The following is a 25958-nucleotide window of genomic DNA, read 5'->3' on the forward strand; positions in this document are numbered from 1 at the left end:
CCTGCCAGTCATCAGGGCCAGCACGTGCATCAGGCCCAAAACAGTGTTCTTCAACCGCAGGTCCATGGTGCGATTGATGCGGTGTCATCTTCGAGCCAGCTCCCTCTTCCTCACTGATTCAGTGCACAAAGCCACGGGCAGTGGCTCCAACACGTGTCCTGCGCCTGGACCGGAAGCCTTGGCTTCCAGATGAGGCACGGGATGTGCAAGGAACCGCTGCCCACAGCTTTGTGCACTGCATCAGTGAGGAAGAGGGAGCCGGCCTGAAGATAATACCAGGGGCGACATAAAACGGCCAGGCGGGAGCAGGCCAGAAGGTAAGGCACAGCATGGAGGGAGACAACAAAGGTAGGGGGGAATGATTTTATTTTTGAATTTAGTGATTGAATTATGTAAATTTTGAGAATTTACATCTGCTGTCAGTGTGCTTTGTGTAGTTTAATTTTGTGGTTAACCATTATATGGTGTTAATAAGATTATATTATGTTTCTGTGAAAAATAAATGGAAAAAATAGTGTTACAATTATGGGGGCGGGGTCTGGGGTGGAGATTGGGAAGAGATGGGCGGGGTCTGGCCCACAACTTAGCCCAGTGTTCTTCAACCGCTGGTCCATGGACCGATGCCGGTCCACAGAATAATTCTTTTATTTCTGCCGGTCCATAGGTGTAAAAAGGTTGAAAAACACTGTTCTAGAGAGCATAGTTGGGGTGACTTCTAGCGTTTTCAGAAGACTACTCGTAGCCTTCTCCAAACCAGAAAGTTTATGGTAAGATCAGCTTTTGACACATTGGTGTGAAATCCAGGGCATTGGATATGTCTTTTGCTCTGACATGTCTTCCGTGGCTGCAAGTCTCTGACATGGACATTCACGTTCAGGATCGTTTACCAAATATTTCCTGTCTTTGTGAAGAGCTCTTTAGGAACAGAGTTGAGGATGCCACCCAAAGACTTCTGGTTGTTCTCCACTGCACAAACTCACATGGAGAACTGTTCCAGCAGTTGGTAATGGAAACCATGCGGGAAGGGGTCATACTGGACTTAATGCTTACAAATGGGGTAAGTGTTTTTGATGTTACAGTGGGTGATCATCTGTCATCCAGTGATCACTGCATGATATGGTTTAATATTAAGATGGGTATAGAGGGGGCTCATTCAAAAGCAAAGGTTCTCCGAGATTGAGAGCGAGACCAGAAGGCTTTGAGCATGCGCAAATGCTCAAAGCCAGTCCAGCCCAGCCCAAACCAGAAGAAAGAGGATCTTCAACGCACCGCCCAGCCCAGGCCGCGCCAGAAGAGGGAGGATCTTCGGGCACTGGCATTGGTGCCAAGTCAGATAAAGGAAGTGTCATTGACTGCTCAGGGGGCGGAAAGTAGGATCGCGGTGGAGGGGGGGGGGGCAATGCGAGTGGGGGGAGGATGCCGGTTCGCAGGGGGGGGGAAGCCGGATCGCGGGGCGGGGTTTGGAATAGCGTCGGATTCCTCATGGGGGGGGAGAATGGAGCAGCGCCAGTAGCCTCGGGGGGGGGGGGGGGGGGGGAGGAGGTGGAACCAATCAAAGCAGTTTCCCTTACTTCCTATGGGGAAACTTGCTTTGATATACGAGCAATTTGGTTTACGAGCATGCTTCTGGAACGAATTATGCTTGTAAACCAAGGTTCCACTGTATATATGTGTGTGTGTATATATATATATATATATATATATATATATATATATATATATATATATATATATATATATATATATATATATATATATGTATGTATGTATATGTATATATATATATACTAGTGTTTTAGCCCGTTACATTCGTTACAGTAACGGGTGCCAGAATAGCCCCACCTATACCCTGACCCTGACCCCACCTCCACTGATCCCAGTCCCACCAGCTCACCTTTCACCATTTCCTTTGTACCCTTTTGGCCCTCCTGACAGGGTCTTTACTTACCCGAGGCAGCAGTCCTGACGTACCAACCTTTCCTCCCTCAGTGCCCCAAACCATTTCCATCTCTCCCTTCCCCCTTTCACACCCTCTACCATCTCTCTCTGACCCTGTTTCACCTCTTTTGCCATCCTCGTCCCCCTAGTAGCCCCTCTGTCCTTCTCATCCATCTGTCTCTGTCTCTCTCTCCTTACCTCCTGCCTCTGCGGAGCTCTCGCAGCTCCTCCTCATCCTCCTCCAGCCAGGCTTCAGCCATCTGCCACCGCAGCCGGCAGCCGCTGACAGCTGCAGCGGCCGACATCCGCCTCGGGGGATTCTCGCGCATGTGCACTCCTACCTGTGGTGCCCTACAGTGCACGGAAAACGGGAGCATGCAGGTGGGAGTGCGCACTTAGGGCTTTATTATATTAGATGGAATAACACAGATCCATCCTAATGACTAAACCTTGAACTAGTTGGCATTCTTACATAACCTTTAGCATGCCCCCCCCCGGGCCCTCCCCCTATTAATACACCTCAATCTCAAGGTGACCAGAATTCAAACGTTCCATGGTATGTATTGGAGGAACTTATGTTGCTTCTTCAAATATTGAAAGTGTCTAAAAATAAATGGGAGTCCTCGAAAATAATGGACCTCTGGTAGACAGAAAACTAAAGGAAGGCAGTGTAGGGAAACAGAGGGACCTAAAAAAGCATGAGGATGGCGAGAAAGAGCTGACGGTAGCTAATGAATCGTATCGGGGAAATGAATGAACTTGGAATTCACTTAAGAAGCCATCACGGGAACACGTTTCGCTCTTTCTCCCTCCTGCTGATTAGCGGTGCCTGAGCATGCGTAAGAGTCGAGAGCGCATGCGTGGTTGCCAAGCTCCGGCGCAGCGTGCTTCACGGTTGACAGGGGCCGGGAAGATGGTTGCTAGGAGAGGTGTAAACAATGGTACAGGTAAATCTCGGGTAGTCTGCTCTGCAGGGACAGTGCAGCGTCCACAGCCGCGTGCACATCCGGGGCTCGAGACCCTGTATGGAAGAGCACTGCAGACAAGTGAGTTCCCGAGGCGACCTCTAGTCCCTGGTACATTCCATGGCCACCTCCATGCTCTCAGTCTCAACCACCCCAACTCCTGCTGTCCATGTGCAGGAATCTCTGTTCTCCTGTGATTGTGGGGCTGTTTTTGCAGCCGCAAGGTGGAGAGCAGTGCGTCGGACTTCAGGCAAGGAGCAGGGCAGACTGAAGAACAGCACGGCCGACAGCCGCCGTGTCCGACATCCGCCTCGGGGGAGGAGAGTGTTTCGCGCGCATGCGCACTCCTATCTGCGGTGCCCTACAGCGCACGGAAAACGGAACACGCGATGGGAGTGCGCATGCGCGGCTTAGCTTTTTATTATATTTTATATATATATGAAAAATGAATGGAAAAAAATGTTGCTATAATTAGTACTATTAGGGGGATGGGATCTGGGGTGGAGATGGGTGGGGTCTGGCCCACGATTTAGCTCAGCGTTATTCAACTGCCGGTCTGTGGACCGGTGCCAGTCCACAAAATTATTTTATTTCCGCTGGTCCATAGCTGTCAAAAGGTTGAAGAACACTGCTCTATATCATCTGCTAAAACATCTAACTTCACCTCCAAAACATCTAACTTCACCTCCAGACAGTTTACTTTCTGAGAAGATTGTGTCACTAATTTTATGAAGACTTCAGAATTGGTCTTAGCAGTATCATAGCAGTGTCTCACAAACTTTCTAGCTGGTGGCACACTAAATCTAGTGCCCCAGCCAGGAGGCACCCGGAAGTGCGCGGACGTCGATGCGATGATGTCATGCACATGTCCAGGCATGCGCGGAGGCTCATCTGACCGTGACTCGCTTCGGTGGAAGGATCCAGGAGGTTCGGGGAGAGGAGAGACGCCAGTCAGGAGGAGAGTCATCTGCGCCGGCTGACTTCCTACAGGACATGCCTCTTGCCTGAAGGCAGTCAGCCAGCGTGGATGACTCTCCTCCTTGCCAGTGTCGCGGCACACCTGAAATCTCAGGAGGCACACAGTTTGAGATACACAGGACTAGAGCCTCTCTATACATCGGTTAACTATATTAATTGATGTCTGTCTTTTATCTTCCTCTGAGTGTTTCCTCTTTACTTGAATTTGCATTATATCCCCAGGCATTATCAAATAAATAAACCTAAATCTGTCTTCCTTCACCCTTTGTACCACCCCAAGTGCCTAATGTAACATCCTAATCTCTAATTTTGGGTTAGTCATTTCTTTTCAAAATTATCTCATATTCAGAATGTTTATTAAAATATGTACAAAAATTAATCGCCAGTTAATTAGCAATATATCGGAGTATTCATTCCCTAATATAACAACCCTCAAATACAGTACATCCGTTAACACTCTAATAATGTGAACTCAGAATTGCACTATACATAATGGAGAAAGAAAGTTATGTTATCCCAGGACAAGCAGGCAGGTATTCTCACTAGTGGGTGACCTCCAAGCTAATCCCAATGGGATGGTGGGAGAGTTGGCAACTTAGGAGAATAAATTTTGCAATACTGTTTGGCCAAACTGTCCATCCCGTCTGGAGAAAGTATCCAGACAATAATGAGAAGTGAAGGTATGAACCGAGGACCAAGTGGCAGCCTTACAAATCTCAATCGGTGTCAATCTGAGGAAGGCTACAGAGGCCGCCATTGCTCTGACCTTATGGGCTGTGACTTTACAGGGAAGGGGTAATCCAGCCTGGGCATAGCAGAAAGAGAAGCAAGCCGCCATCCAGTTGGAGATGGAACGCTTCGAGACAGGGCGTCCCAACTTGTTCGGATCAAAGGAGACAAAAAGTTGAGGAGCAGTTCTGTGTGGTTTGGTGCGATCCAGGTAGAAAGCCAAAGCACGTTTACAGTCCAGAGTGTGAAGAGCTGATTCTCCAGGATGAGAATGAAGCTTTGGAAAAAACACAGGAAGAACTATGGATTGGTTGAGATGAAATTCAGAGACCACTTTAGGCAGGAATTTCATAAGAACATAAGAAGTTGCCTCCACCGGGATCAGACCAGAGGTCCATCGCACCCAGCGGTCCGCACCCGCGGCGGCCCATCAGGTCCATGACCTGTCAAGTGTTCCCTGCCCTAAAAAAACCTATCCTTACTTCTATCTGTATCCTTCAATCCCCTTTTCCTTCAAGAATTTATCCAAACCTTCTTTGAATCCCTGTAGTGTCTTCTGCCCCACCACAACCTCCGGGAGTGCGTTCCATGTGTCCACCACTCTCTGGGTGAAGAAGAACTTCCTGGCATTGGTTCTAAACCTATCCCCTTTCAGTTTCTCTGAGTGCCCCCTTGTACTTGTTGTTCCCCACAATCTGAAGAATCTGTCCCTGTCTACCTTATCTATGCCTTTCAGGATCTTGAAAGTTTGTATCATGTCTCCTCTAAGTCTCCTCTTTTCCAGGGAGAACAGCCCCAGCTGTTCTAGCCTGTCGGCATATGAAAGGTTTTCCATACCTCTTACCATTTTCGTCGCTCTTCTCTGGACCCCCTCAAGCAATGCTATGTCCTTCTTGAGGTACGGCGACCAATACTGGACACAGTACTCCAGATGCGGGCGCACCATTGCACGGTACAGTGGCATGATGACTTCCTTTGTCCTGGTCGTTATACCCTTCTTGATGATACCCAGCATTCTGTTTGCTTTCTTTGAGGCTGTCGCGCATTGTGCTGATGCTTTCATTGTTGTATCCACCAGCACACCCAGGTCTCTTTCAAGGGTACTTATATCTAGCAATGTTCCCCCCATTGTATAGCTGAACATCGGGTTCTTTTCCCCAACATGCATGACCTTGCATTTCTCTATATTAAAACACATCTGCCACTTTTTGGCCCACTCTTCCAGCTTCGTTAGGTCCCTTTGCAGGTTTTCACAGTCTTCCGTGGTTCTAACCCTGCTGCAGAGTTTGGTGTCATCTGCAAATTTGATAACCTCACATTTCGTCCCTGTCTCCAGATCGTCTATAAATATATTGAACAGGAGCGGTCCCAACACCGACCCCTGCGGAACTCCGCTCGTGACCCGTTGCCAGTCTGAGTATTGGCCCTTCACTCCAACCCTCTGTTTTCTGCCCGCCAACCAGTGTTTAATCCATCGGTATACATCCCCCTCCACTCCGTGGTTCCACAGCTTCCTAAGCAGCCGTTCGTTGGGTACCTTGTCGAAAGCTTTTTGGAAGTCGAGGTAAATTATGTCTATGGGTTCCCCTTTGTCTATCTGGCTGTTTATTCCCTCAAAGAAATGTAGTAAGTTTGTGAGGCAAGACCTTCCCTTGCAGAAGCCATGTTGGCTCTCCCTCAGCTGCCCATTTTTTTCCATGTGCTCGCAGATGCTGTCCTTAATAAGTGCTTCCATCATCTTACCCGGAACCGAAGTCAAGCTCACCGGCCTGTAGTTTCCCGGGTCTCCTCTTGATCCTTTCTTAAAGATAGGCGTGACATTTGCTATTTTCCAGTCCTCCGGGATCTCCCCAGTTTTCAATGATAGATTACATATTTGCTGGAGTGTTTCCGCTATTTCCTTTCTCAGTTCTTTTAGTACCCTTGGGTGGATTCTATCCGGGCCCGGTGATTTGTCGCTTTTTAATCTATCTATCTGTCGTAGGACGTCCTCATGGCTTACTTCTATTCGCTCCAGCTTTTCATCTAGATCCCCACTTATAATCTCCTCAGGTTCTGGTACATTGGATGTGTCCTCACTCGTGAAGACTGACGAGAAAAACTTGTTTAACCTGTCTGCTACCTCTTTTTCCTCTTTTACCACTCCCTTTCTGGTTCCATCATCCAACGGTCCCACTTCCTCCCTTGCCGGTTGCCTCCCCTTCACGTACCTAAAGAACGGTTTGAAGTTTCTCGCCTCCCCAGCCAGCTTCTCTTCGTATTCTCTTTTTGCTTCCCTAACCACTCGGTGGCACTCTTTCTGGTGTTTTTTGTGTTCCTTCCGGTTTTCCTCAGTTTGGTCCTTTTTCCATTTTCTGAATGATGATTTCTTGTCGCTTATCGCCTTCTTCACTTCCTTTGTTATCCACACCTTGTTTTTTGTTTGATTCTGTTTGCGCCCTTTCCTAAACCTGGGGATGTACATGTTTTGTGCTTTTTGCACCGTGTTCTTGAGTAGGGACCAGGCTTTCTCTACGGTCTCCATCTTCCGTGAGCTGTTTCTGAGTTTATGTCTCACCATTTTCCTCATAGCTTCATAGTTCCCTTTTCTGAAGTTGAGTGCCATCGCTGTGGTTCTCTTCACTTTTGATGTTCCCATTTCTAGTTTGTACTGGATCATGTTGTGATCACTGTTTCCTAGTGGCCCTACTACTACCACCTCCTTTGCGGGGCCCCCTAGACCGTTGAGGATTAGGTCAAGAGTGGTATCTCCTCGTGTCGGTTCCTGGACCAGCTGCTCCAAGAAGCAATCCCTCACAGCCTCCAGGAACTTTGTTTCCCTCGCGCTGCTGGAGTGTCCAATGCTCCAGTTTATCCCAGGGTGGTTGAAGTCTCCCATAACCGTCACCCTTCCGCTTTTGCATTCCTGCCTCAATTCTGCTTCTAGGTCATTGTCACTTGTTTCTGGCTGTCCAGGTGGGCGATAATAAAGTCCCAATTTTGTGTCGGCTCCCTTTCTTCCTGTTAACTTAACCCATAGCGATTCCAAACCTTCTGCCCTTGTTGCCGTATCCATCCTGGTCGAGTGAATGGAGTCCTTTATGTATAGCGCTATTCCTCCTCCCTTCTTACATGTCCTGTCTTTCCTATAGAGCTTATAACCTGGTAGTACTACGTCCCATTTGTTGTCCTCAGACCACCATGTTTCTGTGATTCCAATTATGTCTAGGTCCTCTTTGTTGGCCATGACTTCCAGCTCTCCCATTTTGGTCCGTAGACTCCTTGCATTGGCGTACAAGCAATTTAAGTTTTGGTTTTTTACTTTCCCTGTTGTTCTTCCTTGTGGGTTGATTCTCTTGTCGTCCCCTTCCCATGGTGTGATGTCTTTGTCCCCTTCTTGGGGTGCCAGCCCCTGAGTCCCATTTTGTTCGACCCTTCCCATGGTGTGATGTCTTTGTCCTCAGCTGTCTTCCTCATTTCTGCATGTCCTTTTAGTTCCTGCTGTTTTTCCTTCTTTTCGCTCTCTAATTTCAGATGAGTGCGAAGGACCACCTTGTCATGATGGAATACTGTGAAAGGCGGATCCGCCACTAAGGCCTGAAGCTCACTGACTCGGCGAGCAGAAGTGAGGGCAACAAGAAAAACCACTTTCCAAGTGAGAAACTTCAGCGGAGCTTTGTTGAGAGGCTCAAAAGGAGGCTTCATAAGCTGAGAAAGGACAACATTGAGGTCCCAAACCACTGGAGGAGGTTTGAGAGGAGGATTGACATGGAAAAGTCCTTTCATAAATCAGGAAACCACAGGATGAGCAGAGAGAGGTTTCCCTTGCAGAGGCTGATGGAAAGCAGCAATTGCACTCAGATGGACTCGTATCGATGTAGACTTGAGGCCAGAATGAGATAGATGCTGATTTGCTTGCAGAACTTAGAAAGTTTGCGAGTGCCTTCCCACCCACGCAAGGGCGCGCGTCTCAGTTCAGATAGCTAGCAGAGAAGCCAACCAGGGGAGGTGGATTGGTTGTGAGAATAGCTGCCTGCTGTCCCTGGATAACAACTGTTTTCCCAGGACAAGTAGGCAGCATATTCTCACATGTGGGTGACGTCATCCACGGAGCCCCGACGCGGACAGCTTTTCAAGCAAACTTGATTGAAGTTTCAAGCTTGCTGTGCTTCACCACGCATGTGCATGCCTTCTTCCTCCACTAGAGGGCGCATCCCCACCTCGTGGTCCTCAGTTCTGTTTCTTTCGCAGAGCCAGAAGCCCTGTTGTGTTTTTCTCTCCGTGTAGTTTGCCTTCTGTCACCGCGGCTTTGTTATTTTTGCGAAGTCGCTGTGCGTTTTCTTATTTTATTTCGTTGTGCGATTCATAATTCGTCAAAGAAAAAAAAAAATACTTTCCGTTCCGGCACCGGGGGCTCCCGGTGGCCGCGGGACCTCGATCGTTCGCGGCCTTTTGTTTTTTCATGTCCCGGCCTGTGTCGGGTTTCAAAAAGTGCGCGGCTGCTGTCGATCACCGATCCCCACCGGTGGTGCCTCCTGTGTTTAGGTGCTGACCACCCTACGGATTCCTGCTCCAGGTGTGCGACCTTCAAACCTCGGGCTCTCCGCCGCAGGCGTGCTCGCATGGCGGAGCTTTTCGTTGTGGAGCCCGCGGCGAGTAAGGCCTCGACGTCTGCTTCGGCCCCGACCCTGGCCCTAACCTCGCCCTCGGCACCCTCGACCTCGCCTCGGATGTCTTCTTCATCGAAGCCCTCGTCCTCGGCCTCGAAGCCGGTTCAGGGTAAGTCCCCGCTTCCTTCTTCAGGTTCCGGGTCAGCACAGAAGCCTTCCTCGGGATCCTCGACGGGGGCGGGTGGGTCGACCTCGGCCCCGCCCTGGGCGTCTAAGTCGGTTACTCCTCGGGAATACTCGTTACCGAGGTCGCCCTCTGCGGAGTATCCGGCGGCATCCGACATGCCGTCTATGATGGCGGTCCCGGTGTTCCAGGACATGCTCCGGGCGCTTATTTCCTCGGAGCTGTCCTTGGCTCTTGCCCACTTGCAGCCATCCTCGGTCCCGGACCAGCCTGAGCGCAGTGTTCGCCCACGGGACAAGGTGCGCCGTGTTCGCAGGCTTTCTTCCTCGGACTCCTCGTCCGGAGCCTCGGGGGGGGGGGGGGATCCTCGCCCTCGGGCCGGCCGCAGGCGAAGCGCCGTTCCAGGAGGACGAAACGTCCTCGAGGTTCGCCTCTGCGGCGTGGTCACTCCCCGCCGGCCCGGGACGTCGAGGCGCTCTGGGTTTCGGAGCTCAGTCTTTCTAATCCGAGGCTGTTCCGCTCACCTCCTCGGAAGGGTTCGCCCCGGGGCTCCAGAGATTCCTCTCCGAGGCGTCGGAAGGTCTCTATGCCCCGCACCCCGAGGTCTTCCCCGAGGGGCTCCTCGGGGCCTCGGAGGTCTCCGACCCTGGCGCTTTCCCTCGGCGCTGTTTCTTGGGGGTCCGATGTAGGAGCTGGTCGTGAGCCCCGCTATTCTCGCGAGTTGTCCCCTTCGTTTTCGGCGGCTCGGGGTTCTCGCTCCCCTTCCCCCGAGGAAGACTGGTCTAGTCTGCGTCTCTCCTCGTTTTCGAGGTTTGTGCAGGACAAGGGGAAGGCCTTAGATCTGGACCTTTTAGCGGGGTCGCAGTACTCCAAGGAATTTTTGTCAGAGCAAGATTTGCCTTCTCCTCGGGAGTCTCCTCGCCTTCCATTGAACAAGATTCTGCAGCAGGCTTTTTTGAGAAATTTGGATTCCCCCTATGCGGTGACGGCTATCCCCTCCAAAATGGAATCCAAATATCGCACGGTGCCTTGTAAAGGCTTTCAACAGGCTCAGTTGTCCCACCAGTCCTTGTTGGTGGAGTCCTCCCTCAAGAAGACCCAGCCTTCTAGAGTGTCTGCCGCGGTCCCGCTTGGGCGTGAGGGGGCGCACCCTGGATAAATTTGGCCGACGCTTGTATCAGAACTCCATGATGGCGAATCGGGTTCTGAATTATGCTTTTACATTCACCTCGTACCTTCGTCACATGGTGAAGTCCATGTCATGCTATCACGGGGTCCTGCCGGAATCTCATCGGGACGACTTTGGGAAGTTGATGGAATCTCTTTCCCAGCTTCGTCTGTATCTTTTTCATGCGACCTACGACGCCTTTGAACTGACCTCCAGGGTCTCTGCGTTTGCGATGCGCCGCCTGGCGTGGTTTAGGATCGTAGACATGGATCCAAACCTGCAGGAGCGCCTGGCTAATTTGCCCTGTGTGGGCTCGGAGCTTTTTGATGACTCTCTGGAGGCGACCACAAAACGCCTATCCGAGCACGAACGGTCTTTCGCCTCCCTGGTGCGCCCAAAGGCGAAGTCGTCGGCTCCTAAGCCCTACCGAGCTCCGCCTAGGCGCTACCCGCAGAAGACCACGCCGGCTTTCTCCAGGCCCCCGCCTAGGAGACCTTCTCAGCAGTCTCGGGCGCCGCAGCAGAAGCCTCAGGCGCAAGGGGCGTCTAAGCCCGCCCCGTCTTTTTGATGCCTTGAGTGGTTGGCGGCGGGCCCCCTCCGCACTGTCCTCGACCCCGCTGCCCATCGGGGGTCATCTGCGCGCATTCCATCCCTCTTGGACCCTCATCACCTCCGACGCTTGGGTCCTCCGGGTCGTGTCCGAGGGTTATTCCTTCAACTTCCGGGAACTTCCGCCGGACAGTCCGCCCGGCGCGTGTCCTTCCAACAGATCGCAGCTCCCCCTTCTCCTGTCAGAGGCCAGGGCTTTGTTGAGTCTCCGGGCGGTGGAGCGTGTGCCCCCATGTCAGCGGGGCAAGGGGTTCTACTCCCGATATTTTTTGGTCCCGAAAAAGACCGGGGACCTGCGCCCCACTTTGGACCTCCGGCGGCTCAACAAGTACCTTGTCCAGGAGAAGTTCCGTATGCTCTCCCTTCCGGTTCTGTACCCGCTACTGGACGAGGGGGACTGGATGTGCTCCCTCGACCTGAAGGAGGCTTATACCCATGTTCGGTGCATCCCGCCTTCCGCAAATTTCTGCGTTTTCAGGTGGGGGAGTTGCACCTTCGGATTGGCTTCGTCCCCTCGAGTCTTCACGAAGTGCTAAGTGGTAGTCGCAGCAGCTCTGCGGTCCCGGGGCCTTCAGGTTTTTCCCTACCTGGACGATTGGCTGATCAAGGCACCGTCCAGGGAGGGGGTTATCTCAGCGACCCAACAGACTATCATCTTCCTTCAGCGGCTGGGGTTCGAGGTGAATTTTCCAAAATCTCAATTGTGCCCCTCTCAATCTCTACAGTTCATCGGGGCCGTGCTGGACACGGTTCGCCTCCGTTCGTTCCTCCCTCCGGAGTCTCGGTTGGAGACTCTTGTCCACCTGAGTCGGCAGGTTTCGCTGCTGCCCTCGGTCTTGGCACAGCGTCTGATGATTCTGCTGGGTCACATGGTGTCTACAGTCCATTTCACGCCGTTTGCCCGCTTACATCTGCGGTTCCCTCAGTGGACATTGGCCTCGCAGTGGCGTCAAGACCGGGACCCGATTTCCTCTCCCGTGACGGTGACTCCCTCTTTAAGACGCTCGCTCTGTTGGTGGACCAACTCTTCCAATCTTTCCAGGGGTTTGCTCTTTCTCGCCCCTCCGCATCACAAGGTCCTAACCACGGACTCTTCGGAGTACGCTTGGGGGGCTCATCTCGACGGTCTGCGAACTCAAGGATTGTGGTCGGCGGAGGACCGTCATTGTCACATCAATGTGTTGGAGCTTCGCGCCATTTTCCTGGCTGCTCGGGCTTTCTGCCACCTGCTGCACGATCAGGTAGTCCTGGTCCGGACGGACAACCAGGTGGCGATGTATTATGTGAACAAGCAAGGGGGGACGGGCTCTTGGACCCTGTGTCAGGAGGCCCTTCGCCTCTGGGAGTGGGCGGTTTCCCAAAACATCTTCCTTCGGGCGGTTTACATTCAAGGAGAGCGAAACTGCCTGGCGGACAAACTCAGCCGCCTTCTCCAGCTGCACGAGTGGTCGCTCCACTCTCGGGTCCTGCACAAGGTCTTCGACTGGTGGGGGACTCCTCACATAGATCTGTTTGCCTCCCCGGAGAATCACAAACTGCCTCTCTATTGTTCTCGGATGTACTCCCCGGATCGTCTCGAGGCCGACGCCTTTCTTCTCGACTGGGGAGGGAAGTTCCTCTATGCGTTTCCTCCTTTGCCTCTGATCCTGAGGACGCTGGTACATCACAAATCGGCACGGGCCACTCTGATTCTCATTGCACCTCGTTGGCCTCGTCAACCCTGGTTCTCCCTGCTTCTTCAACTCAGTGTCAGGGAGCCTCTGCTTCTGCCTGTTTTTCCCTCTCTGCTGTCTCAGAGTCGGGGTTCGCTGTTGCATCCCAATCTTCAGTCCTTACATCTGACGGCTTGGTTCCTTTCCCCCTGACTTCGGTTCCCATATCTCAGTCTGTCAGGGAGGTTTTAGAAGCTTCTCGCAAGGTCTCGACTCAGCTTTGCTACTCTCAGAAATGGACCAGATTTTCATCTTGGTGTTCCTCTCAGATGGACCCGGTCTCAGTTCCGGTGGCTTCGGTCTTGGAGTATTTGCTTCATTTGTCACAGTCAGGTCTGAAGACAACTTCGATTAGGGTGCATCTTAGTGCGATTGCTGCTTTCCATCGCCATCTTGAGGGAAAGTCCCTCTCCCTTCATCCTTTGGTTACTCGTTTCATGAGGGGTCTTTTGAACGTCCATCCTCCTCTCAAGCCTCCCCCTGTGGTTTGGGATCTTAATGTGCTGGCTCAACTTATGAAACCTCCATTTGAGCCTATGGATAAATCTCATCTCAAGTTTCTCACTTGGAAGGTGATCTTTCTGCTTGCGCTCACTTCTGCTCGGCACATTAGTGAGCTACAGGCCTTGGTGGTGGATCCACCCTTTACGGTATTTCATCATGATAAGGTGGTTCTTCGCACTCACCCTAAATTTTTGCCTAAAGTTGTGTCTGATTTCCACCTCAATCAGTCCATTGTTCTTCCGGTGTTTTTTCCGAAGCCCCACTCTCATCCCGGCGAGGTGGCGCTTCACACGCTTGACTGTGATAGGGTGTGAGCTTTTTATCTTCAACGCACTCGGTCTCATCGGACGGTACCTCAATTGTTTTTGTCTTTCGACCCTAATCGGTTGGGACGTCCTGTCTCCAAGCGCACCTTGTCCAACTGGTTGGCTGCTTGTATTTCTTTTTGCTACGCTCAGGCTGGTCTCACGCTCCATGGTTGAGTCACGGGGCATAAGGTCCGGGCTATGGCAGCTTCTGTTGCTTTCCTCCGGTCTACACCTATTGAGGATATCTGCAAGGCTGCCACTTGGTCTTCGGTTCATACTTTCACCTCCCACTACTGTCTGGATACTTTGTTCAGAAGCGACAACCGGTTTGGCCAGTCGGTTTTGTGTAACCTGTTTTCTTAAATTGCCATCCTCCCACCTGCCCTGTTTTGGTTGGCTTGGAGGTCCCCCACATGTGAGAATATGCTGCCTACTTGTCCTGGGATAAAGCACAGTTACTTACCGTAACAGGTGTTATCCAGGGACAGCAGGCAGATATTCTCACAACCCACACTCCTCCCCGGGGATGGCTTCTTTGCTGGCTATGTGAACTGAGGACCACGAGGTGGGGATGCGCCCTCTAGTGGAGGAAGAAGGCATGCACATGCGTGGTGCAGCACAGCAAGCTTGAAACTTCAATCAAGTTTGCTTGAAAAGCTGTCCGCGTCGGGGCTCCATGGATGACGTCACCCACATGTGAGAATATCTGCCTGCTGTCCCTGGATAACACCTGTTACGGTAAGTAGCTGTGCTTTACGGTAAGAACATTGCTTTCTATCTAATGCAATTACTAAATTAAAACTGAAAAGTGCACATATTATGGGCTGTGAGAAATCTTCGGACTTCTACCATTGTGATCATCACCATTAGCAAAAAGCACCTTGCGTTCGGAGATCGTTTTCACAATATTTTGGACAGACGTGTAGGGTACAGTGGAAGAAGTTAGATACTAAAGCCACACCAATAAGCACTGTTATTAAAAAATACTATTTATTATCGGTTGTCAAATATTGTCCAACATATAGTGCTTCCTATGAAAAATAGGTTTTACTTTCTCTTTCACAAGATATATTGCACTCATTTTGTCATTTGATCAGAGACTTCAAGTTTTTGTGTTAAAAGAAAAAGAAAATAACAGAAATGGATTTATACTTCGGGAACAGTAGCACCTTCAGGTCTGAATGGACACTAGCAGGATTAAAGTGGTTGGACCAGGAATAGAAGGGAAAGAGGTTTTCCGTAAAGCCACAACAAACTTCATAGTGGATGCACGGCCCCTCACGAGAACAGGAGGAAATCATATTAAAGCTGCCATCACTAATCCTTCAGGAGCTTCTACAGAAATTGAATGGATGTCTTTGCTGTAATGTGTGATTGTTAGAAGGTTACACAATTAAGCAGGGCATTCAAGGATCTTTAGTGGGAGAGAGAGAGGAATGTTCTCATGTCCACTTAATTTTTGTTAGGATCAAATTCTACAACTATGAATCATGGGTTAGCTAAAACTTAGTAAAATCAGGAACTTTCATTTGGTATTTGATATTAAGGTTATTTTACACTAGAAAAGCAATATGTGTTTTTGTCAACCGGTGATGGGTAATAGCTAATCATGACCAGCAGGTGGAGACAGAGACCAGAACTCTTGGTTATAGTACTTAATAGCTGATCGTTTCACTATCCATTAGTCTTTTCTCAGTCTCCAAGCAGGTGGATTGGTGAGCTGTACCCATCTCCCCTTGTTAGGGCTGTTGGAATTTGTTTAGGGCTCCTTGTCCCCGTTCTGGTGCTGGACTGAGTTTGGAAGGGTCCTGTTTTGGGGGTCTGTCTGACCTTGGGGGTGTCACACCCAGTGGGTCTCTTGCTGGGTCCCTCTCCCGCTTCCTCCACCTCCCCAAAATTTTGTAGAGGTGCCTCAGCTGTAAGCCTTGCCACCAGTACAGGCAAGGCATATAGTTTTGAGAGCCAGTGGAGTCTGTTCTCTGGAAAAAAAATCCTGAGTCATGCTGGTCTGAAAAGTTTTTCAGTGCTGAGTAATTGAATTTTTTGTTAACCAGCACACTCTATTTCAGCTAGGTTGCATATTGTGCAATGAATATTTTCACTGGAAGAAAGTGCTCACTGTTTTCCAGACGCGAGGCACTCGCGGCTGGCCTGTTCAAGCACTGTGCAGGCTGCCGCGAAGGGGAAACCCCATCGGTATTGGGTGCCAGCGTCCAGGCTTCTCCTTCACGAGTGCTTCGCGAACCAGCAGCTGACAGCGGGGAAGCCCAGACTTCTCTCGCTGCCCACGCAGGGATTTCCCCAACCACCAATGGTCAGGGTAAAAAAGATTCCCTTACCGCTGAAGCTGCTGGGGATTCCCTTTTCGCTGCTTCCGGCTTGCCTGCTTTAGCAGCTGGGACAGTTCAGGCTTCCCAAATGCTACAGGCCTCGGAGGGGTCGTTTTCTGTGGGAACCTCTCCATTTTTGGGGGGAAGCACCTTCATGTTGTCTATAACCTCAGGTGTTGGAAAGACAGGGGCAGGTTTCTGGTGGGTCCTATGCTTTGGCAGTGAGACCCATTGAGCTGTTCTTCCCCCCCCTGATTTTGCTTTAAGGAAGGCTTATTCTCAAGTGGCCATGGGTCTCGGGGGAGGGGGGTTCCCTCTGCGTCCACTCTGGTTCAGTCCCCCTCAGCACCAGTCACATTACATCCTCCTCCTTCTCCCTCGTCCAAGTGGCCATGGGTGGATTGGGAAGAAGATTTTGTTTCTGAAGAGCAGTTTTCAGTGGATGAGGACCTGGACCTTCTGGGAGACCTCCAAGATCCTCTCAGGGGTGGATGCTGGTAGCGGGGCCTTTGCGGTTCCGTCTACCGGCGAGATTGCGTCTGTGGTGCGCATTTTTCAGTGGGATGAGCTCCCGGAGCAGATTCTGCAGGTCTCCTCAGTGTTGTACTTTGAGGAAGAAATGCAGGAGACCCTGAGTGTGGTGGGGACCCTCTGCTTCGGGGATCCGCTCTGCTTCCCGCTCCTTTCCCATGCATCAGGATATTCAGGTTATCCCAGGACAAGCAGGCAGCATATTCTCATGTATGGGTGACATCACCGACAGAGCCCCGGTACGGAAGACTTTAGAAAGTTCGCAATAGCTCAAACTTCGCATGCAAGAGTGCCTTCCTGCCCATCATAGGATGCAGTGTCCCTCAGTTTCTTAGTCTCTGCGGAGCTAAGAAGTCGCGTTTTTCAACGGCTGTTGAAATCTTTTTCTCCGCTGCCTTCCCGCTCTCGTGGATCTCTGACTTTTTAGTCAGTTTTGTTTTTCTTTTCTGTTGTTAATTTGTTTTAGTAAATAAATAAATAAATACAAAATTTGGGTTTTCCCTTTCGCGGGTTCGGCCCAGCAGGGCCTGTTCGTCCACCTTGGCCTCTGACTTTAATTTAGTCGAGGCTATCTTTCTTTCAGTGTCCCGCCCGCAGACGGGTTTCAAAAAGTGTGGACTGTAACTGACCCGCATCGCTGGTGTCTCCAGTGCTTTGGGCCCGAGCATTGTCCTGAAACCTGTTCCCGCTGTTCATCGCTGTAGAAGAGGACTCTTAAAAATCTCCTGATTCAGCAGTGTCTCCTCTTCGGTGTCACAATGGAGGGCGATTCAACACCGCTGCTGACGTCGGCACCGGCCAAATTGACATCTTGCCACTCGACATCAGTGGAACCATCTTTGATGTCAAACACTTCAGTGGGTAAGCCAGCTAAGCAGTCTTCCCCCACCACCTCTGGGCCTCAGGTCAAAGTAGCAGTGAGTCAAGTCCTGCTGACCTCAAGAAGACCCAAAAAACGCTCCGCTCCGATTTCAGTGAGTGCCTCAACATCAGCATCCTTATCACCGGAGCGTAGAGCCGCATGGACGGTACCGGCAAAGAAGCCAGCGGGTACCGATGCTTACTCTGAAGCAACAGATTCAGGAGTTGCTCAGAGAGGAGTTATGGGACCAGCTACAAATGCTGCTTCCGACTCAAGTTTTTCCCATGTCAACATCAACTTCTCCGGTGCCAGTCCGGTCTGAGCCTTTGACACTGGTTGCGCCGGCGGTGGAGTCACCTCAATGCCGCCACTTCTTGTGAAGGAACCGACACCTACAACTCGTCGGCACCGGTCATTTTCAACTCAGACATCACCTAACTTGACGCCGGTCCAGTCTGGAAATTCATTGCAGAAGTTGAAGCATCTTGAGCCTTTGGTACCGATTACTCGACACCGACTTCTAACAACGCAAGATTCAGACCTCTTTGAGGATTCAGATCAAGAACCTGTTCTATCTGAACTTGAAGGTTCTTCAGATGAAGGTTCTATTCACCAGCCTTCTCAAGAGACTCTTTTGTCTGAGAAATCTTCCTTCTCCAAATTTTTGTGGGAAATATCCGAGACCATGTCCATTCCCCTTCAAGCTGATTCTAAATGGTCTAAGGAGTTTCTGGATGCTTTAGATATGATCAGCCACTTAAGGAACTCCCCAGGCTCCCTATTCATGATGTCCTACGGGAGACCTTTTACATAAATTTTGAAACATCACTTACCATCCCAGTGGCTCCTTGTAAGTTGAACTCATTGTATAGGGTGGTCACTATCCCAGGATTTGATAAGCCTCCAACTTCCTCACAAGACTCTTCTGGTAGAATCTACCTTAAAGAAATCCTTGGGGGCTAGTGTGTATGCCTCTGTCCCTTCTGGCAGAGAGGGCAAGACCATGGACTGGTTTGGCAAAAGGCTGTTTCAATATGCTATGTTAGCCAATCGGTCTAGTAACTACACTTTTCATTTTTCCCTCTTCATGAAGCATCTGGTCAAGCAAGTTGCCACGCTCCAAAAATATCTCCCAGAACGTAAGCTTTCCTGCTTTCCAACATTTCATGGTTGACCTGCTGCAGCTTCATAAGTATATGGTTCGTTCCATCTATACTTTTGAACTCGCTTCCCGGGCTGCAGCAATGTTAGTTGCCATGAGATGTCTGGCTTGGCTTTGAGTTTCTGAGCTCGACGTCAATCATCAGGACAGGTTGGTGTTCAAGTAGGCTGGAGACTTGAACATCGAGGCCAAAAGAATTGCCAGAATGGATTCTCTTTCCCACATGATTGGGTTAGAAACTCCGTTCTGTGAATTCAAATAACAGATGAGGAAAAGCCATGTAAAACCAAATATGTTTTTATTGACAGAGCTCCCTTAGTCTGGGAAGAGGAAGCCCTCAAAATTTCAGTGCTCTTCAAAGAGAGAAAACAAGCCAAACAGATTTATACCCTATGTGACATCATTTGTAGCAATTATCATGCTTTAGAATACAATGGCACAGTGATCACATGACTTCCTTTCCAAAAATGCCTTACATCAATGTTAACATTAAAAGTCCATTCTGTTCTTCAGTGCTGGATGGTCCCTGACTCTCTGGCGTTTTAGCATTGGCGGAACCAGTTGCATCAGTTGGCCATCTGGGAGGCGTGAGATGCCAGAGGGGCAAGGAAGCGAAAGATGTTGTTCTTGAATATCTGGGAGCCGTACCTGCAAGCCTTGCATCCAAAGGGCCGCAGTGCGGTCTTAAGATGGGTGTCCTAATCTGGGCGCTCTGTCATGAATCAGAGGGATACATACCCTTTAGGTCCTAAAAGCAGGCTTGTGGATTAGATATAAACTATGAAGGCAGTGGCATACCCAACATAAGTGACACCCGAGGCCCATCGTTTTTTGACACCCCCCATCTGTATGAAAAACATGATTTTTAGTTACAATCCACACATCACACAAGAGTTTACCTAGGAAAAGGCAGCATCTTACATATTGCAGTGAGCAGTACATCAATACACCCATTGTAAAACTAAACAAGCCAGACTAGTACAGATCAATCCTAACTGAAAACCATGTCTTTCGAACACACAGAACACAGAAAATACCTTCGCCTAGTATGGAATATGTAATCACAAACTAACCCCTCTCCCTTTTACAAAACTGTAATGTGGTTTTTAGCCATGGTGGTAACAGTTCAGACTCTCATAGAATTCTGAGCAATTACCACCATGGCCGGTGCTAAAAAAACACTCTACAGTTTTGTAAAAGGGGGGATAAAATAGAAAAACGTGGACAAAGGTTAAATTGAACCACCAAGAAGCTGGACTCTGCATACAATGCAACACCACAGAAACAGCGATGCATCTCCCCTAAAGCAAAAAAATAAATAAATATAATTTTTTTCTACATTGTCTTCTCTGGTTTCTGCTTTCCTCATAGTCTTGTCACTCTCTTCTTTTCATCCACTGTCTACCCTCTCTCTGCCCCTTCTATATATGGCATCTTCTCTCCTTATATTCCCCTTCCATCTCTCCCTTCACCCCTATTATTCTGGCATCCTTCTTCCCATCTCTCCTCTTCTTCCCTTCCCTCTCCCACACCCCCATGGTCTGGCATTTCAATCTCCTCTCCCTTCCCCCCACTTCCATCTCTCCTTTCCCTGCATACCAATTCCATCAGCCCCTTTCTCTCCCTCCACCACCCTTCCATACCACTCTGACCTCCTTTTTCTCCCTCCACCACCCTTCTATACTCCTTTCTCCCTCCAAACCAGCAAGGTCCCATGATGATTGCTTCTGTTGCCTCTGCCTCCGGAAGATGTAAGTGACGTTGGAGGGGGTGGGCTGGCAGACGCAGGGAGTTGCAGCAAGGTTCTGCAATGAGTGCAGCTGCCGGTCCACCCCTTCCGACGTCACTTACATCTTCCGGAGGCAGAGGCGGCAAATGCAGTCATCGCGGGACCTTCCTGCACTTCAGTGCAGCTGCCGACTCTGCTTCAGAATAAGTACGGCAGCAGTGCTGAGGTGTAGGTGCCATTTAGAGCAGCTTGGAAGGTTCTGGATCCAGCCGGCTGTGTACCCCCCTAGGGCTGGCACCTGGGGTGGTCTGCCACTGTATGAGGGGACAAAAATAAAAGAATGGATAACTTGACCGATTTAGACATATTTAGAATGCCTGGACCGACGCCCCTCCCGATGTCTAGAAGGGGATCTAGATCGGCGGTGCTTAGAATGGTCCCCAGAAGCCTCTAAGGAGTAGATTGGGCTTGAGGCAGTAGAGCGAAGAGGCGGGAGATTCGACGCCTCTCGAGATGCATCCCAGGCCTGATAAGGAGTGCGGAAGAACTCTTCCTGTTTGCGATGCCCAGGGCTTTGATTACTCGAAGGAGGATTCCAAATATCCTCGTCCGGAGGTGTAATAGGCTCTAAGGGGGGCATGTCACTAAAAGAGGCCCGCGTCGAGGGACCGGCCACCGAGCGCCGCTTCTTCTCTCCGAGCAGCGAGAGCGAACGGCGAGGAGGAGGAGGTGGGCAGCTCGCCCACCCGAGGAGGAACCGGTTGGTCACCCTGAATCGTGGCCAGCAACTTGGGTCCCACGGTGGTCATAAGCTCGATGAATTGAGCTTCCATAATTGATCGTAACGAAGCCGACAAGGAGGGAGCCGCACCTAAAGTGGGGCCTCCAGAACGGTCTTCGCGTTCCTTCGTGGTCGAGTGCTTTGGGTTGGAAGCCTTCGGCACTTTGAGAACCACTGGTGGAATGGGAGGCGGAGGTACCTGATCCGAGGAGACGGAGGAAGGCACCGGAGCAGGAGGCGGGGTCGAAGCCGAATGAAGGAAGCCGGCTTCAGGAGACCCGGCGCAGCAGGAGTGGTGGGAGGCTTTGCAGATGCAGGCGAAGCGCTGGTCGAAGCCGAAGGTTCCTTAGCAGCTTCCATCTTGAACATCGACTCCCACAAAAAACAGCGACGCTTTAACGCACGTGCTGTGAGAGTGGAACAAGGCTGGCACGATTTCGGAAAATGTTCTAGACCAAGACACTGCAGGCAGCGTCGATGCGGGTCCGTCAACGAAATCGCACGCTGGCACTTGCTACACTTTTTAAAACCTGTAATTGGCCGGGACATAGGCCGAAAAAGCTCCGTCGCAAGATCGAAGGAGCGGGGCCTGAGCCATGCGGCCGACCCGGCCGAGTCACCGGAAGAAATTTATTATTTTTTTTTTAAATAAAAAACCGAAGAAAGAAAATACATGATAAAGAGTAAAATAACTCAAAACCGCGGCGATTAGAAGGCAAGAAACATGGGTTCAATTAGCGCAGAATTGAAGTAAACTTCTCAGCTCCGCGGAAAGAAAAGAACTGAGGAGACACGCCCGGACCATCGGGCAGGAAGGCACTGGCGCATGCGCGGTACGGGCATCTCGAAACTTCTGAGTTTCTGCAAGCAAGTATGCTTGTGAGACGTCTGTATCGGGGCTCTGTCGGATGACATCACCCACTAATGAGAATACCTGCCTGCTTGTCCTGGGATAACAACAAAAATATGTCATAAAATGTAATTCTAAACTCAAGACTCCAGATGAAATGCAGACTATAGAAAGGAAACCAGAAAAGACCAAACCCATAGTACTAAGATCCAAATGCTAAAATCGGACATGTCCATTACGAAGTCTTGTGGATCACCGCTAATTATAACGAGTGAGTCTTTAAAATATGAGATGGTAACAGATAGCCAGACCTGGTGGACAGAAGTGACAAATACTGGAGCCAAAACCAGAGCATCATGATGAAACTTGAATGGAAATATGGATACCTATTTATACTTTTGAGTAAAATTGCGATGCGATCATGTCATAGAAAAGAATAAATAATGTGTAAACTAAAAACCAAGAACAACATATTGTAACACCGAACTCAGAATTAATGAAACAATATGCTAAAAGAAGTTAACTCCCCCCCTAAAATAGGGCATATACATACTTAAAATGATGGCTGGTTACAAACAGTATGCCTAGACTATATAGACCTAAACAGGGTAAAAGTAAACGTATGGGAAATGAACAGCTGATAATACAGAATGTATCTTGAAAACATAAGCAGATAGTAGCTCAAAGACAAGTAGACTGGGTAGATGAAAAGTGAACCTGGGAAAAATCTAAATTATTAGACAAATGAGCTTCTATTAAAACCAAAGAATAAAACCACAGCACTTGGGAAAGTAAAAAAGGGAGAGTAAAATGGACTTACCAAAAAGGTCTCTGCACTGATGAGATAAACTCGTACGCAGAATAAATGTGAATACGCGACAGTGGGGCTATGATATTTGATCCGTTGAAAGAGGCGCCAAAAAAGTGTAGGCAGTGGATTGAATGCACACTGATAGGGGAGGGGCATCGAGCTGTTAAAAAATGCTGCTTTAATAAATAAATAAAAATACTGGTGAAAAACTAAATAAAAACCCAAAACCATGATAAAATGCTGAACCTGACTGCAAGTGGTAGTGAAAGTAGCATAAGGCACCCGTAGTACTGTTAGTGCCAGAGCTGCTTAAAATAAAGAACCGTGCTGTACATGAGGAGAAAAAAGAAAGAATGAGGTGATAAGATGTAAAGTGCTGGCCCCTCACTGCACCACTTGATAAAACTAAGGAGCGATATTCTAGAGCAGGGGTGCCCACACTTTTGGGGCTTGCGAGCTACTTTTAAAATGACCAAGTCAAAATGATCTATCAACAATAAAATTTTTTAAAAAACCACAAAGCACACTGTACGCAGAGAAAATGTTAATAATCTGGGGTTTTTTCAAAGAGGTCAAAGCAGATGACTCTATGCACTGTCACCTCGGTAAGAACCATACAAAAATAGACAAACCCCCCTCCCTTTTTACTAAACCACGATAGCAGTTTTTAGTGCAGGGAGATGCGCTGAATGCCCAGTGCTGCTCTCGACGCTCATAGGCTCCCTGCGCTAAAAACTGCTATTGCGGTTTAGTAAAAGGGGACCATAGTGTAAAATATAGACAGCAGATATAAATTCAGACACATTTTGATCAGTAAATTTAAAATAAAATCATTTTTCCTACCTTGTTGTCTGGTGATTTCATGAGTCTCTGGTTGCACTTTCTTCTTCTGACTGTGCATCCAATCTTTCTTCCTCTTCTCCTGACCTCATTCCCCTCCCCCCAACTTTTCTTCCTCTCTTCCTGCCCTTTCTTTCTTTCTCTCTCTCTCTTCATGCCCCCTTTCTTTTTTTCTGTTTCTCTTCTTTCCTTCTGTCTCCCTGCCTGCCCTAAGAAGAAGAAGCCCAAGCCACTGCCAATGCCGCTGCCATCAGGGAACAGGCCCCAAAGCCGCCGCCCCAAGCTCTCCCTACTTCGGGCCGACCAGCATTCCTCTCCCCGACGTCAATTCTGCTGTCGAAGAGGAAGGCTGATCGGCCCAAGATCACGATGGATTGGGAGAAATGCTGCCGGGTCCTGCCTTCGTGGAAACTGAAAGTAGGCAGGACCCGGCAGCAAGAAGAGCAAATGGTAAGCTTCACTGACCTGTCTCCCGCCTTAGCCCGTAGCAAACGCATGTTTTGGGGCTCTAACATGTGCGTGCTGGCTTCCCTTCTCTTCCCCCCCCCCCCCCACCGACATAACTTCCGGTTTCGGAGGGAAGAGAAGGGAAGCCGGCACACACACGTTAGAGCCCCGGAGCATAAGTTCACTACAGGCTAAGGTGAAATCTCCAAGTAGGCTTTTTGTTTTTTAATGTTGAGCAGCAGCAGAATTTAGCTGGGTGTCCATCTAAATTACCCGGGCAGACCGCCCAGCTGAAAGGCCCTAGGGAGAAACTGCATCGTTGACAACTGTCACACCTGTAAATTCCAGGAATCTTCAACATTGGTTAATGCTCCTTGTCTGGGGGATGAGCTTTTTGGTGCATCCACTGATACCACTACACAGAAGTTGTCTATGCATGAAACCCGGTGGGACATTCTGGTGAAGCCCAAAATGAAACCACCACTTTCTCGTCCTTTTAGGCCACAATCTTCATATCAGTGAAGGTTTGCTGCAAAGTCTGCGGCTCCTGTTCCACCTCAAACAAGGAGACAGAGACAGCAACAACCATGTTAGCAGCAGCAAAAACAATAGGCTGCTCCTGAGAAGACTACTCAGCCTTTTTGACGTGTTTCTTCAGAACATAGCCAACATCAGCATTCTAAAGACCCATCGGAGGCCTTCTTCAATTTTTCATAGCTCCCTGGGTGCTCATAACATCAGCCCTCTGGGTCCTTGCCATCATACGTCAGGTTTACACTCAATTTTCAGACTCTACCACCAGACAACCCTCCAAAAGAGTCTGCTTTGGACCCTGCACAGTCCTCCCTTCTTCTGAAGGAGGTTCAATCCCTTCTCCTGCTGAATGCCATCAAGGAAGTTCCCCTCAATCAGCAGGCCCAGGGATTCTACTCCCGTTTCTTTTTAGTTCACAAGAAGACCAGAGGACTGATGCCCATCCTGGATCTCAGAGCTCTCAACATATTTCTAGTCAGGGAGAAATTCAGGATGTTATCCCTTGGCTTGCTTTATCCTCTCCTCAATTAGAATGACTGGCTATGTTCTCTGGACCTAAAGAAAGCCTACACACATATTCCAATTCATCTGGCTTCCAGGAAGTACCTCAGGTTCCAAATCAATCACTATCTTTACCAGTACAAGGTTCTTCCCTTCGGCCTGGCATCTTCTCCCAGAGTCTTCACGAAGTGCCTGATTGTAGTAGCCACCTTTCTCTGTTCCCACGGCCTCCAAGTCTTTCCTTATCTGGATGACTGGTTGATCAAGGCTGTAGCCTCTCAGGAAGTGGTCCAAGCAACATCTAAGACTTTCTTTTCTTCAGATTCTAGGATTCAAAGTCAACATCCCCAAATCACATCTCATTCTGACACAACGTCTGCAGTTTATTGGGACTATCCTAGACATCACTCTCATGAGAGCCTTTCTTCCTCCTGTGCTGCCCGATTCAGGAAAAAAACTTTGATTCGATTCAGCCTATTGAATCGATTTTTCGATTCGATTTTCCTGCCTAATTGGGTGGTGTGTGTTTGTTGTTTTTTTTTCCCAAAACATCCTGGTGGGTTTATTTTATAGCCTTTTCACCCCCTTTGCCCTCTCCTACCCACACTGGCACTGGCAACAAAATAACAAAAAATACTTTTCCCCTCTCTGTTAAATCCTAGCTCACGTTCATGGTCTAACACCAGTTCTGGCAGGATGCACATTTCAAATCTGACATATTGTAATCACAAAACAGAAAATAAAATTATTTTTTCTATCTTTTGTTGTCTGGTCATTATTCAAATCATGTGTCCCAGGCTCTGGTTGTCTTCTGATAACTTGCTTGCATGATTGTGTATCCTGCCTATTTGTCGTTTACTTCTTTCTCCGTGCTAACCATCCATCTTCCATCTCTG

At 49.4% G+C, this 25958-nt stretch overlaps 1 protein-coding gene across 9 annotated transcripts in view; it reads left to right on the plus strand.

The window, feature by feature from the left end:
• The window catches only part of IP6K1 (inositol hexakisphosphate kinase 1), a 118755-nt gene that overhangs the window by 87171 nt on the left and 5626 nt on the right, over positions 1-25958 (plus strand). For 8 of the 9 annotated variants that reach the window (XM_033926468.1, XM_033926473.1, XM_033926472.1 and 5 more), the window contains exon 6: positions 912-1057. The exons of the other annotated variant lie outside the window; for it this stretch is intronic. In XM_033926468.1, the coding sequence (XP_033782359.1) occupies positions 912-1057 (146 nt within the window). The remainder of the gene's footprint in view (positions 1-911; positions 1058-25958) is intronic. 9 annotated transcript variants of the gene reach the window in all.

This window comes from Geotrypetes seraphini, chromosome 17 (assembly GCF_902459505.1).
Source record: "Geotrypetes seraphini chromosome 17, aGeoSer1.1, whole genome shotgun sequence".
Taxonomy (NCBI): Eukaryota; Metazoa; Chordata; class Amphibia; order Gymnophiona; family Dermophiidae; genus Geotrypetes; species Geotrypetes seraphini.